This window comes from Cydia amplana, chromosome 8, assembly GCF_948474715.1.
Source record: "Cydia amplana chromosome 8, ilCydAmpl1.1, whole genome shotgun sequence".
In the NCBI taxonomy this organism is placed as follows: domain Eukaryota; kingdom Metazoa; phylum Arthropoda; class Insecta; order Lepidoptera; family Tortricidae; genus Cydia; species Cydia amplana.
Window position 1 is genome coordinate 2,858,203 of NC_086076.1, and position 14,569 is coordinate 2,872,771.

The 14,569-nt window shown below is 39.6% G+C and overlaps 1 protein-coding gene across 1 annotated transcript in view; it reads left to right on the forward strand.

Annotated features, from left to right (window-relative positions):
* The window catches only part of LOC134649952 (very long chain fatty acid elongase AAEL008004-like), a 43,752-nt gene that overhangs the window by 19,402 nt on the left and 9,781 nt on the right, over nt 1-14,569 (forward strand). Inside the window, exon 2 of the mRNA XM_063504751.1 lies at nt 2,382-2,450. Within this exon, the coding sequence (XP_063360821.1) occupies nt 2,382-2,450 (69 nt within the window). The remainder of the gene's footprint in view (nt 1-2,381; nt 2,451-14,569) is intronic.

Here is a 14,569-nt window from a genome sequence, read left to right on the forward strand (position 1 = left end):
GATGTATAGAAAGTAAATTACGTTCTCGACGGCGTTTGTCAGTGCCAAACTGATGGTAGCCGTACTGGTATAGTCTGTCCGTTTTTCTAAGATCAAGTACGCCATAGTAAATGTATGGCGAACTTGATCTTAGAAATCGGACAGGCTATACAGCCTGCAAAATTTACATGGGTAGGTACACGAATCGGGTCAAAAACATTTGAACAGGCGGAGTCACAATAAATCCCCACTTTCAGTTCCAATGGAAATATTTTATATGTATATAGCCGGTCAAGCAAGTTTGTCAGTAGAAAAAGGCGCATAATTACAATTTTGTATGGGACCATAACCGTTCGCGCGCTTACATTTTCTAAATTCGCCGCTCTTTTCTACTGACGGAAATGGCTTGAGAGAGAACCTACATATATGTGACAGTAGAGGGTGGATTAAAATGATCAATATTTTGAGATAATGTGTGTATTTGTTAAATTAATTCAGTGAAAGCGTGATAGAAAAAAATGTATCTACATATAGGAGACCGGATATGATTATCTCACGGGTTATCTCATGAATAGAACATTATATATCTTGCCAGGCATCCACTCAATTTCATGTCTCTCTAATTGGACAGCTTTTTTCCATAGTTCTCTGCGAATAGCATATTGTGGGAATTTGAATGGAAAGTAATGTAAAATGACAATACCAAATTTGATTATTAATTTGAAATAACTAGGTAGTTTTTTTATAGCTCCATCTCATGAAATAAAAAAGGAAAATACAAATCTGTAAGAAGGAATTTATTACTACATTTATAATTACAGTGGAATCCGTTTATTATGACTCCGCTTATACTGACCAACCGCTTACTATGACGCAATTACTGTGCGAAGTTTGGTTTTCATATGAAATTCTTTGTGACAAAGTCGGATAAGATAACTTCGACCTATAAATACTATTTTTATGGAATTATGTCCGGTTATACTGACAAATTCGCTGGTTTTCGTGGCCGGCCCCACATCTTTCCCTGCGAGGACGTCTGTGGCGTTTAAATTGTTTTAGTTTTTACTCTCGGTGAAAGTTGATAATTGGTATAAGGTTAATAAAACTCATCTCTCACAAAATTGTTTGAGATTAATTTGGAAAAAATAAAATAAAAAGTTTATCAACTATGCTTTATATGACATCCGCTTAGTATGACATGTTTGTTACTTCCCTTCAATGTCATTATAAGCGGATTCTACTGTATATAGAAAATACCTAAACCAATCATAAGTTAATAAAATAGTCTACTTCATTTGGCATTAAACCATCCCTATTATCCTCGCAATTTAAAAAGTCGTATTTGTTATGAAAGTCGTATGCAGTTGTTACGTTTTAGCTTAGCACGGTAGTATTAAAAAAATGTCGTCATGTTAATTCCAAATTTTACTGAAGTTATCTGTTTACTACAAGTGAAAGGTGATTCCACTGTCCTTGATATGAACTAAAACAACTTCTGCACCACTTCACGACACATGAAGACATTTTTAATTACAAAAAAACGTAGTTTTTATAAACCAATTTAGTCATCCGTCACTGACTGTCATCTCGGCCGCACTGAAGTTGCCAATCGAACACTCTGTAAGCACCGCCTACAATCGAATACTTTACGTTGGGTCATAATTGAGCGGACAGAATACTTCCATGGTTTATATGCGTTCACTGCCTATCAATCAGTTCAATGTGAAATACATGTCTGGCATTGAGCATACAATTTTGCAATGCATTTTACAACGCAAAAAGTAAATAATTGTTTCTTAAATGTTTAATTTAGTATTAGCAAAGACATATGTAACTCCGTATAAGATGAATAAAGTGTAAGGAAAAAACGTGCCTCGGAAATCAAGAAAAAGTCATTCTCGGAAAGATGGCGCACACACCTTTGGCCTATGCTCGGCTAGATGGCGATGGCGTTGTCAACACCGTTTCATATTTAACAATTTTAACACAAAGATATCAGTGAAAGATATGTATAGCGGATTTTCATTCAGCCGCATTCAATCCGGCTAATCGTCGAACCGCCGCATTTCAAAACGCCCCTGTTTTGTAAAACGGCTAGCCGTAATGTAATACGGCGGATTATACGATCTGACTACGACATATACATTTTATGGTAGTTTTTTACATTTTCATTTTGAGTTTTAATCGTGTTTTAATGGCAGTAAATTTACTGTGACTACAAAATTAATTATGACAGGACCCTTTATACAATCTATACTATCTATTCTCTTTGGTATAAGAGATCAGGGATCGATCTGCGAATTCTGCGAGCGTTGCGAAATTATTCGTATGAACTTTTTATCCGTTCAATAAACCAATTAAAAAAGGATATGTTTCATAACTCATAACCCTTTTTGTTTCAGGGGTGGCCAATCCTCCATTCAACATGTCTATAATAGACTCGTACAAGCGATTTATGGAGCGAAACAGCGGTAAGTTATTCACTAAATATCTTAGTTTGTACAGCAAAAGTAGCTAAGCTGCTGAAGTGTTCAAAAACTTCAAAATGACCTGCACACGTTACTCTCTAATCTAAACAATACTTAACATCCTACTTCGCAGTCATATTTGCAGTTTTGAATTTAGAACTTTCTTTTATTCCAAGCTCAAAAAGGTTTGTTCCTGGTTCGTCGTATTCTTGTTTCGTCGTATTCCTGTTTCGTCGGATTCCTGATTCGTCGTATTGTTGTTTCGTCGGAATTATATACATATAATTAAATATGTCGTGCAGTAAACCAGTATTTACTACCTAAATATGAAGATTTAATGTAATCACCAGTGATCGTACTTTTTCTAGCATTTTTAGCACATTTAGACGAATTAGGAATCCGACGAAACAGGAATACGACGAACCAGGAACCTCAAAAACACATCGTTTAAAAGTACATCGTGACTTAGGAGTATAAAGTTTTGTTCAGTACCCGTACCATGAGTAATTGACAATGTCAAAGCTGACATATTTATACGCTAAAATCTACGTAATTTACTTTCTATTATACATCTCGCTCGCAAGTAAATGTCAGTGCTAAACTGGCGGTAGACTCACACGTTTTTGTTTGAAGAAATGTCCATATCGTTTCTATAGGTAATATTTGACGCGAATATGGCTGATATATATATAGGCACATACTACATAGGTACTCAGATGATAAGGAACAAGGAAAAGCGGCATCGTATTATACAGGGTGCTTCCTGTAACAGGAGCAATAAATTAAACTAAAGGCTGTACTTCTCAAACTGACCAACATTTGTTCAGCAACTTTTAAAAATTATGAATCCTCTTTTGATGTCCCCCAATATTTATTTATTTATTTATTTATTGCGTCTTAGAATAAACTTAAACGTCAAGAAAACAAAGGTTCTGGTGACAAGCAAAACCAATTCTCCCAGAGTAAATATCGCTCTCAACTCGGAAAGACTACAACAAGTAAACACATTTACTTATCTGGGAAGCATCATCGAAGAAAAAGGCAGAAGCGAGAAAGAAATAAGAACTAGGGTGGCAATGGCAAAGAAAGCTTTTACTTCAAATAGACATATTTACAACAGCAAAATCCACATAAACATAAGGAAAAACCTAATTAAAACCTATATTTGGAGCACCGCCCTCTACGGATGTGAAAGTTGGAACATCACAACACAAGACCGCCGGCGCCTAGAAGCATTCGAAATGTGGTGTTGGCGAAGGATGCTCAAAATCAGCTGGACAGAAAAGCGCACCAACCTTGAGGTACTAGAGAAGGCAAAAGAGAAGAGACAAATAATGCACGTCATTGAAAAACGTAGAGCCAAATGTATAGGTCACATACTCCGACACGAAGGGTTAAACAAAATCATATTGGAGGGCAGAATTGAGGAAAAAAGAGGAAGAGGAAGACCTAGAATATCATACATGACACAGATAAAAGAATGGTGCTGTAGCCACTCGTATCAGGAAGTAAAAACGAAAGCCCAGAATAGGCTGGAATGGAAAATGCTGCAGCGACAGAGGGCCAGGCCCTCTTAATATTGATGATGAATAAACTTAAAAGTGTAATAAAAATCAAAACATGAGTTATTTTCAAAAGTTGCTGAACAGATGTTGGTCAGTTTGAGGAGTACAGCCTACAGTTTAATTTATTGCTCCTGTTACAAGAAACACCCTGTATAATGGATTTACCCGATTGGTTCAGCGTTAACAAATTTAATATTAACACTATTAAGATTATTAAGATACCGTAAAACGTGCCGACTTTGATCTTATAATATCTTTTTTCGATTTCTTGATTATTGTAAAATTAGGAGCGTAAAACAGATTTCATACAAATTTTTAAATGCTTAAATTAAAATCCGGGTGAATGATTCGCGTATAACTCCTACTACCTCATCGTATCGTACATCATACATTAATATTTGCATAATATTTAGAATTGGTACGTATTATGTATGTTTGCTTAGATGAAGTCATAGTCATAGGTAATCCTATTACATACTTAGTTTTCATAACACTTGCTCGGTAAGCTTGCTATTTCACGCATGATGTGCAGCGGCAGGTAAAGTCCATTTTACTCCCACGGGAGTTATAAGTAGCTTATTTTAAATGAAGTCATTAATTGTTGTTTGTGTTTGTTTTGTTTATGTTTGAAAATATTTAATAGCCATTTAAAATATTTTTACACAATTTTCAATCGTGGCTGAATGTCAGACGGGACCGCACCTTCGATATCTAACCAGTCATAAAAAGATGGCTTAACTACCACCGACAAGTCAGGAAAGGCCTTAAGGGGCCCACTGGTTAACAGTCCGCCGGACGGTATCGGCCTGTCAGTTGTTCGGAACTGTCAACTTTTTGTTCTAACTGACAGGCCGATATCGTCCGGCGGACTGTTAATCAGTGGGCCCCTTTAGACCAAAATACATGCAAGAGATACTTGAGAAAATTTGACTCATTCCGCCATGGCCCGGGTGGCCGAGTGGTCTAGGCATCGGTCACGAATGGATAGGACGCTGGTTCGATTCCAGCCCTAGGAATTGGCCTTAGTCACTTTTCTTTCGAAAATCACATCTATTCCAGTATATAAATACATGCGCTTAAATTCAAACATTTACAAAAACTCGACTCATTTTCGCACCTGCATTTTGCGGTTGTCATCAATGGCTAATCATCAGGTCAAATGACTTAAAAACATAATAACATAATTATAATGGTCCTTGGAATTAAATATTAGACGCCGTTATGCGATAAATTGCCACGATCGTTAAAGAGTCGTTAGCAAAATGGCGCCAGTCCGCGGATCGATAAAATTGGGTAACAACAATAATACCCATAAGCTATGTACGTGACAAAAAAAAATGCTTAAGACGCCGTGAGTTCAGGTCCTTCTTCGAAGGCAGCTCCATTGAGCCCGGCCATTGCCCGTGATAGCCCGTATTATAATTGTTATTTAGTTGTAGTCCGTCGATTCGGAACTGGCCCCGAACGGCTTATCCTTTGTCTATTGTTAAATGAAACCGCACGTGCCGCTACCTGCGAAAAATCCGTAGTTCTTGGGTGGTCCTTGCCACACGCAATGGCAAATTATTTTTCAATTCGTTCATTTTTAACCTTATTGCAATCTCCATAGAGTGGTAATTCAATAACCGGTAAAAGCGCCCCAATTATTTTTTTAGGCAGGTAGAATCACGTGCGGTTTCACTTAACAATAGACAAAGGATAAGCAGTTTGGGGCCAGTTCCGATTCGACAGACTATAGGTACACTTAACAAAAAAAAAAACTCCGTCCGCAACTGTCAGCTTTATGTTCTAACTGACAGGCTGATGTTGTCCGGCGGACTGATAATCAGTGGGCCCCTTTAGATTGTTTATTTACCCAATGGATCGAGCAATTTGGCGTATAATAGATACGTCTTTTAGCTATTTATTTTATATGAACGATTGTATTTGTGCCATACCTACCTACGAATTAATATATAAATAATAGACTGTTCGCTAAAAAAAAATCGCATTTTTTGAAGCAGTCTTCACATTAAAATCTGCTTTTGTGCAAAAATATTTACATAATTTAATAACGGTGTAGTTTACTAATATACTTTTTTTTTCACTAATATATTGAATTAATGGCATACAATTACGTATAAAATTATGTAGGTATAATTAATTTTAGAACCCGTCGTACTTGTACACATAATTATGCATGTACCTTGTTGGTGGTTCTGTTTTCGAATAAATATGCAAAATATGACCAGCTGATAAATGTAGTTGATGCACTCTGAGCATAATGCATTCTACCGTGATTCACCTAGTTAAACGTGACTTGTTTGAATATGTTAATTAGTAATAATATAACGTTTGTACAAGATCTTATATGTACGTAGTTATGAATATTATATGAATAAGACCTACCACAGTCACAGGTCAATTTAAATAAAATAAATAAATATTATAGGACATTCTTACACAGGCTGGCTAAGTCCCACAGTAAACTCAAGAAGATAGAAAACACCCAAGACAGAGATCAAATATCTGTCACTCATCACACAAATAAATGCCCTTACCGGGATTCGAACCCAGGACCGCGGCTTCACAGGCAGGGTTACTACCCACTAGGCCAGACCAGTCGTAACGTAGTCGTAGTGGTAATTTGAACGTACACTGACATCAGAATGATATAAATCAAAATAACAAATTATTTATATAAAACATATTATTTTATACAGTGGTACTACTAAACAAGCTACAAGTGTTTGTCAATAAGTCCCTCCGGTCGATCCTCCGCATATTCTGGCCGAAGACCATAAGAAATGAGGATTTGTGGAGTATGTGCCGACAACCTCCGATCGCCCAAGAAGTAGCGTTTCGGAAGTGGTGATGGATCGGTCATACCCTGCGAAGAGGAGATACGAACAACGCCAGTATCGCGTTCGAGTGGCGGCCTCAGGGCGGGAAGCGAGCCCGTAAACGCCCTGTGCACACCTGGAGGCGCAGCGTAGAGAACGAGCTGACAGCCGTAGGACTGAACTGGAACGAGGCTGTTATATTAAAACATATTTATTATTCTTGTAGTTTTATTCAGAATGTTCACATGACATTGACAGTTGACATCATAGAGTAAAGTAAGTAAGTATATAGGTTGAGGTTGACAGTAAGATATATAGGTTGAGGTTGACATGATACTACATTACTCCTCCTCTCACAAAAAAGGCTTGTTTGTCTATAATCCGAAAAAGCCAAAACGTGACGGTGGTTTCGTCTTCCGTCCCGACCGGCGCGGTGAGGGTGGCGCAGGCGGCTCGGCCGCTCCTCCGCCTGTATCCCTGCTGGTGGAGGCCACAGGTGCCGGTGGGGGCATGGGACCGTCTGGGTGATCTCGGTTGGGCGCTACTGGGGCCGGTTGTTCGCCATGGTCGCCACTCTGTTCTCGAGTGTTAACGTTACGTCTGTAGTATGTAAAGTTTTTGATCTTGATCGTTCTCCTTGGGACTTGTTCAGATTCGGGTTGTCTAGTTTCGGGCACATGTCGAGATGTTTGTTGGTTTATGTCGATGGCTGTCTTTGGTACTTGTTCATATCTTAGGCGAAGCTGATCTACATGTTTGCGTTTATGTACTCCGTTCGTGAGTTCTACTTCGTAAGAATAAGGTCCGTTGCATTTAATGATTGTTCCAGGGTCAGACCCCTTACCGATAGGTTTGTTTATCCAAACCTTATCGCCAGGTTTATATACCGGAGGCACAACTACTTTGTTGGTAGGTCTCAGTATCTGTTTGAGGCGTGCCTTTTCCATGTTCTCTCTTACGTCAGGCTTCCACAGGTCGAAAGTAGTGCGTATTGACCTTCCGAACATCATTTCGTAGGGCGATCGATCTGTTGAGCGCCGTGGGGTATTGCGGTATCCTCGAAGGAAGCTGTTAAGGCGTTCATGGAGGTCAAGGCTCCTGTCACTGGCTAGCATTCGCTCCTTAAACGTGCGCACTGCGCGCTCCGCCAATCCGTTCGTTTTTGGGTGATAGGGTGTTGTTTTAATGTGCGTAATGCCTGAAACTTGGCAAAAATGGTTAAAATCTTCTGAAGTGAATTGCGGCCCGTTATCACTTACGATATATCTTGGTGTTCCAAATGTAGCAAATATGTTCTTTAATCTCTGCACTGTTGCCCTCGTCGTTGTAACGTTCATCGGCACAACCTCTAGCCACTTCGTATAGGCGTCTATAACTATTAACCACATGTGACCTAAGAATGGCCCCGCGTAGTCTACATGTAACCTGTGCCAAGGCTCGACTGGTATTCCCCACGGAAACACCGGAGCTTCATTCGTGTTGCTTCTGGACTGCTGACATAGACTGCACCTTTTTGAGAAAGTTAATATGTCTTTGTCAATGTTTGGCCAATATACGTGAAGACGTGCCAGTGACTGCATAGCTGTGATGCCGTTATGGCCGTCGTGTAGCATTTCCAGGATCTGTGGTCGGAGTGTTTCTGGTATGACGAGTCTTCCGTTCCAAAGTAAGATTCCGTCTTCGTATGATATCTGGTCCCTTTTTTCATAAAACGTGTGCAGCTCGTTGGAAAGGTCTTTCTTATCTGGCCAATGCGTTATGATATAATTTTTGATAATGTTGAGCGTCTTGTCTTTGAGTGTTTGTTTTTGTAGCTCGTGTTTTGTTCCATTCAACATTCCTTTAATGTTCTCGAGTCTCAGATGTAGTAAGTGGGCGAATTGCGGTAGCCCGGTTCTTTCTTCTAGTGTTGTGTCGTTGCATGCGATCGGTAGTCTTGATAGTGCGTCGGCGGGGGTGTTTTCTCGTGCTGCCTGGTAATGGATAGAATATTCATAGCTGTTTAAGATCATGGCCCATCTAAGGAGCCGGTTGCTAGCGATTTTGGGTGTTTCTCGATCTTGACTGAAAATCCTTTCCAGGGGTTTATGGTCAGTTAACAGGATGAACTTTCTACCATAAAGATATTGGTGGAATTTCGTGACAGCATACACGATCCCTAATGCTTCTCTGTCGATAGTCGAGTATCGTTGTTCGACGTCGGAGAGTGTTCGCGAAGCATACGCCACGGGTCTCATCGTCTCGTTGATTTTATGAAATAGAACAGCACCAAGTCCCTTCTCTGATGCGTCACTGCTGAGATATATCGGTTTGTTTTCGTCGTAGTGTACGAGCGTGTCCGATGACGTCAGGATGTTTTTGAGTTCGTTCGTTATTCTTGTGTCTTCTTCGGTCCAGTTCCACCTTTGGTTCTTTTTTAGATGTCTGTACAATGGGGCGCATCTCATGTGAAGGCTGTCTATGAAACGGCCATAATATGTTAACGAGCCTAGTAGTGCTCGGAGTTCCGTTGTGTTGGCCGGAATAGGCATGTTCTTAATTGCATTGATTCTTTCTTCCGTCGGGTGTAGACCGCTGGCGTCTATTTTATGTCCTAGAAAGGTGACACTTTCCTGTAACCAAGCGCACTTATTTACTTGGCTTTTCACTCCGGCGTCTTGTAGCCTTTTTAGTACCGTTTTTAAGCGTGTTAGATGTTCTTCTAAGTTATGGGCTGTTATAAGAATGTCGTCAAGATAACAAACAACACCATCAATGCCACTGAGGATCTGGTGCATTGTCCTTTGAAAAACGGCCGGCGCAAAGGAAATTCCAAATGGTAAGCGTTTGTAGCGAAAATAGCCCTTATGTGTTGAAATCGTTAAGTATTTCCGCGATTCTGGATGGATCATCAGTTGTAGGTATGCATCTTTCAGGTCGATCTTTGTAAACAGTTGTCCTCCAGACAATTTTGATGTAATCTCTTCAAATCTGGGAAGTGGATAATCATCGGTTTGGACATGTTGGTTTATAGTAACTTTGAAGTCGGCGCAAATGCGGATGCTTCCGTTAGCCTTAATTGCAATGACAATTGGGGAGGCCCATTCAATTGGAGTCGACATAGTGTCAACTGGTTCTATAACTTCTTCTTGGACTAGTCGTTGTAGTTCGCTGTTCACTTGTTCACGTAAGGCGAGTGGTACCGGGCGAGGTCGAAATGTTTTGGGCGTCACGTCGTTAGGTATGTGAATCTTAGCACTATGCCCTTTTATAGTTCCAAGTTTACCGTCAAAGAGTGACTTGAAATCTTGAAGGATGTTCTGTACTGCGTTGTTATGTTTTGTGTCGTGCTGGGTTGAGGTTATTGCTGCAGGTGTTTTTATATTGCACAGCCTGGCTCCAGGGGGCAAAGGTAGTTTGAAACTTAAGCACCAATCCAGCCCAAAAAGTGGAATGTCGTTTCGTAGCGTAACGTAAACGGTCAATACCTTCTGAATGTTAAAAGCATTAACTGTTATCTCGCATGTTCCTAATGTTTCGATTTCTACTTCCGTGTAAGCCATAAGGTTCTTGCATTTCTTTAGTGGTGGACGTCCAATAGAATTCCATAGGTTTTTTCCAATTACGGAATGCACTGCTCCTGGATCATATAGCATTTCGACCCTTTTTGCGTTGAGTTGAGTTGGTATCATAATTTTTGTAGTTGGGTTGTTGTGTCTCTTCACAGCAAATGTGTGTATGCTCTGTTCATCAAAATTGTCATCGTCGCTGTCTGTTTGCCTTGTTATTTGTCTAGTGGTATTGTTCTGTTTTAACTTGAGCCTACCGCTGGTTATGCAGACGCTTGAAAAGTGGTTTTCTTTGCCGCAGGCATTACATCGTTTTCCTTTTGCCGGGCAGTCATTCATGTTCGTGTGAAAATCACGTCCGCAAAACATACATGTTTTTACTTTAGGAGTTTGTTGTTGAGTAGGCCGATGAGTTTTGGGCCTTATTTTGTTAACGGTTTGTTGTTCAGTACCCATCTGGGGGTTGTTCGTTAAACGTTGGCTCTGTAGTTCTGCTTGTTCAAGCTTGTTTGCTGTGGCTATAACATCGGAGAGTTTAGCACTGTTTGTTGGGTGTTCTTTAATAAGTTCTTGCTGCCATGTGCTGTTATTGATGCCGATTACCAGTTGGTCTCTTATACGTTCGTCTAGGGTGGTTCCGAATTCGCAGTATCCCGCTAATGATCTTAGCTCGAGGATGAATTGTGTGATTGTTTCTTCTGCTTTTCTGTGTCTAGTCGCAAAAGTAACTCTTTCTGAGAGAACGTACGTTTTTTTCCCATAATATTCGTTAAGCACCTTCTTTAAGTCATCGTACGACTTCGTAGTAACGACAACTGGTCGATAGTAATCTACGAGTACCTTGAAGGCTGCAGGTCCAATCCGAGAAAGAAGAAGTTGTTTTCGTTTATCCTCAGAAGTTTCTTTGTCGAGGCCGTGAATTTGTAGTTCAATTTCGAAGCGCTGGATATAATAATCCCAGTCTTCTGTTTTGTTATCGAACGAATCGAATTGGAAACGATCAACGCGTGCGGTCATAGCTCCGTCGTCGTCGCCAGAATGTTATATTAAAACATATTTATTATTCTTGTAGTTTTATTCAGAATGTTCACATGACATTGACAGTTGACATCATAGAGTAAAGTAAGTAAGTATATAGGTTGAGGTTGACAGTAAGATATATAGGTTGAGGTTGACATGATACTACAGAGGCCAAGACGGTTGCTCAAGACAGGAAGGCGTGGAAGGATCTTGTGGAGGCCCTATGCACCTCCGGGGTGCCCTAGGACAGACAACAACAACAACAACTACTAAACTAAATTAATAACTAGCTTAAAGCTAAAATAGGCCCTTGAGGCATTGTACCAAGGATGCTGGCGGCATTCCTCGTTGTATCGCAATGCTGATACGCTGTGCGAGGAAGCCGCCAGCTCTTCCAGGTCACCAGTTACGTCAACTAGACGCTTCGCGATTTCATGATTTATTTCATTTATATGTCAAGTACAAACTAAAGATAAAACCTTTTTACACTTATTATTTTATGATTTAATGCCTAAATTACAAAGTATGATGAAGCCATAGTCATTTGATTTGAGTTTTATTACCAGGTAAGCTCGTAAACCTCAATTTCAGCAACTAATCATTGTATTCAAGTAATAGTGTAAGTATGTGAAGTTCTATACATATCTACCTGTATTTGTACAAGTGTAGAGACAATGTATGTAGCTATAAGTAAGTTGAAAGTAAATCACGGTCTCGATACCTAGCGTATATGTCAGTTTTGACTTTTGACACTGTCAGTGACGCATGGTACGAGTATAGGCTAGGAGGCCGCCGTTAAATTAAGTTAGTTTTGAATCCTAGCTAACACAACTTTAAGGTTAGAAAGAAATTAAAAGTGGAATAATTCACTGTCTTGGGTGGAACTTGAACCCACGACCACCGGATCGCTAGCCCGGTGCTCTTCCATCTGAGCTGCCAAGAACGTACCCAATACAGCGAATATTTCCACCATATATGAGCGTTAGGGGGATTAGCAGACGTTTCTGCTTGATAAAAAATTAATTTAACACAACTTTAGTGTTCAACTTTAACAATTTTTAAGCTCGTTCAGGTCATTTTGAACACCCAGCCTGTTCAGATACTTTTTTGTACAGTTATTTATTTCTCCTGATATTTTGAATTGAACGTGACCTGGCGATCTTTGCTAATACATTAAAATTAAATACGATGTGAGTTTGAGTAACCTGAGGATAAAATAAATATCCTTATTATAATAAAACTTCCTTGATTAACCTATTAGATAAACATAAATTTATGCAATCTAGATGGCTGTGTTGGATCGATGTCATGCATTAAAATAGAATAGAATATAATAGAAAAGAAAAAAGATTTATTTGGACATAATCAAATAATAGCGTCAGTTCAATAGGTGTAAAGGCACTGTTCACAAATGTCTAATTTAAGATGAATTTCTGCTATTGCAATACAATGCAATGAAATTGTCGTAATCGCAACCTGTACCTACCACGTGACCAAAACATCGGAAGCCCCGAAAATTCATGGCGCTTACACGTTTTGGTCGCGAGATTTACGCTTCGTTGTCAAAACAACAACTACTCATGCCGCAAAATACTGGTTTTCTGTGTGCCAGTTATATACGTAGTACCTATGATTATACTTTGAAAATGAAATTCCCCTTTTTGACGCTTTCATGTAACAATGGAAAGCAATGCATTACTGTAGCAGTATTGCAGCGCGACATTACTGCCCACTACATTGCTGCCGCAAATGTTAAACTCAATTTTGATGCTCTACATTCGCTGCAGCCGTAACGCTGGTGCAGTTGGAATGTGAAGGGTACCTTTAATCACTTGAATGTGTATGTTAATTTATTGTTTTTGTGTTTTGTAAATTTATTTGCGTTGTGTTGTGTAATATGGATACCATGTCCGAAATAAAAGCATTTTTTTTTTGTTACACTTCTGCACTCGCCATCCGACTGTAACCTTAACCTTCTCTTTTTTACACTTACACAATCACAGTGTATCAATCTCATTGCAATCTTTCATATATCAAGGTCATTGATTAATATAATAACTCATGAAGCTTCAGTATAACTTGGTATAACGCATCCGCAGTTGCGTTATGCATTGACTTATATCTCAGAACTGGCTTTGTGCACTAAAAATGGTACTAGTTCAGCGGTATCACTCACGAATTCGAGCCAATCGTGCTGTCTAACGCAACTAGTTGCGACCAATCGCGCGCGTGATGCGAACTCATCAACAAATCGCGTTGTAGCGTTGTCACACCGCTGTACTGGCCCCATTCTTATTGCCCGTAAAAAAAAAACGTTTATTCAGATGAAATAAACCCTAACATACATATTTTTTTCTTCTGCCAAACTGCAGGACAGTTTGTTGGCAAAGCCAGTAAAGCCAGTCCTGAGATATATATAACGTCAATGCGTTTATGCGTTTTGTGCGCCCGACCGTTACGAAGCTTGAGCATGCGCGGGCGTCGGTCAAGGTCGCACGTTGCGCAAGGAAGCGCAGGTGCCGTATACATTACGCATTTTGCTTTGCCTGCCTAGCTCCCTAGCTAATAGCGACAATAGCGTAGTATATCAGTGAGGCCGACTGTCATTTGATAATTGGTGAAGATTTTGACTTTGTTTTGATACGGCCTTGACAAACTCATTAGACATTTTTGGTTTATCGGTGCGCATGACATTCTTAATGGAATCAATAACAAATTGTCAAAACAGACTCGGCCTCTAGGCTCTCACGTTGCCTTTACGAAAAGCGTAGTTATAAGAAGTTAGGTATACTATGTATGTGCAGATAATAGTTATTTTATGACAGCGTCATACTTTAACCCCACTTGACCGTGAAGAACCATCGATAGCACAATTTAATCGCTGCAATTATTCTACCGTATGTAATTACCTATGTTTAAAAATATAATAAAGAGTAATAGAGATAAAAGACAAAACCCGCGCGATGGCCATCTCTTCTCTCGCAAATTTCGCGCGGTGCGCCTTAATTTAGGTCCCCTTCTAATTTCCTGGCTTCAAATAAAGGCCTTCTTAAAAGTGCTATTACCAACAATTTTTTTAGTGTTTGCCTTTCCAACAATCATTTAAATTGCAATTATGAAACACCCTGTGGCATTGCACCGAATCCATTAGATGTCTTAAAGATAAT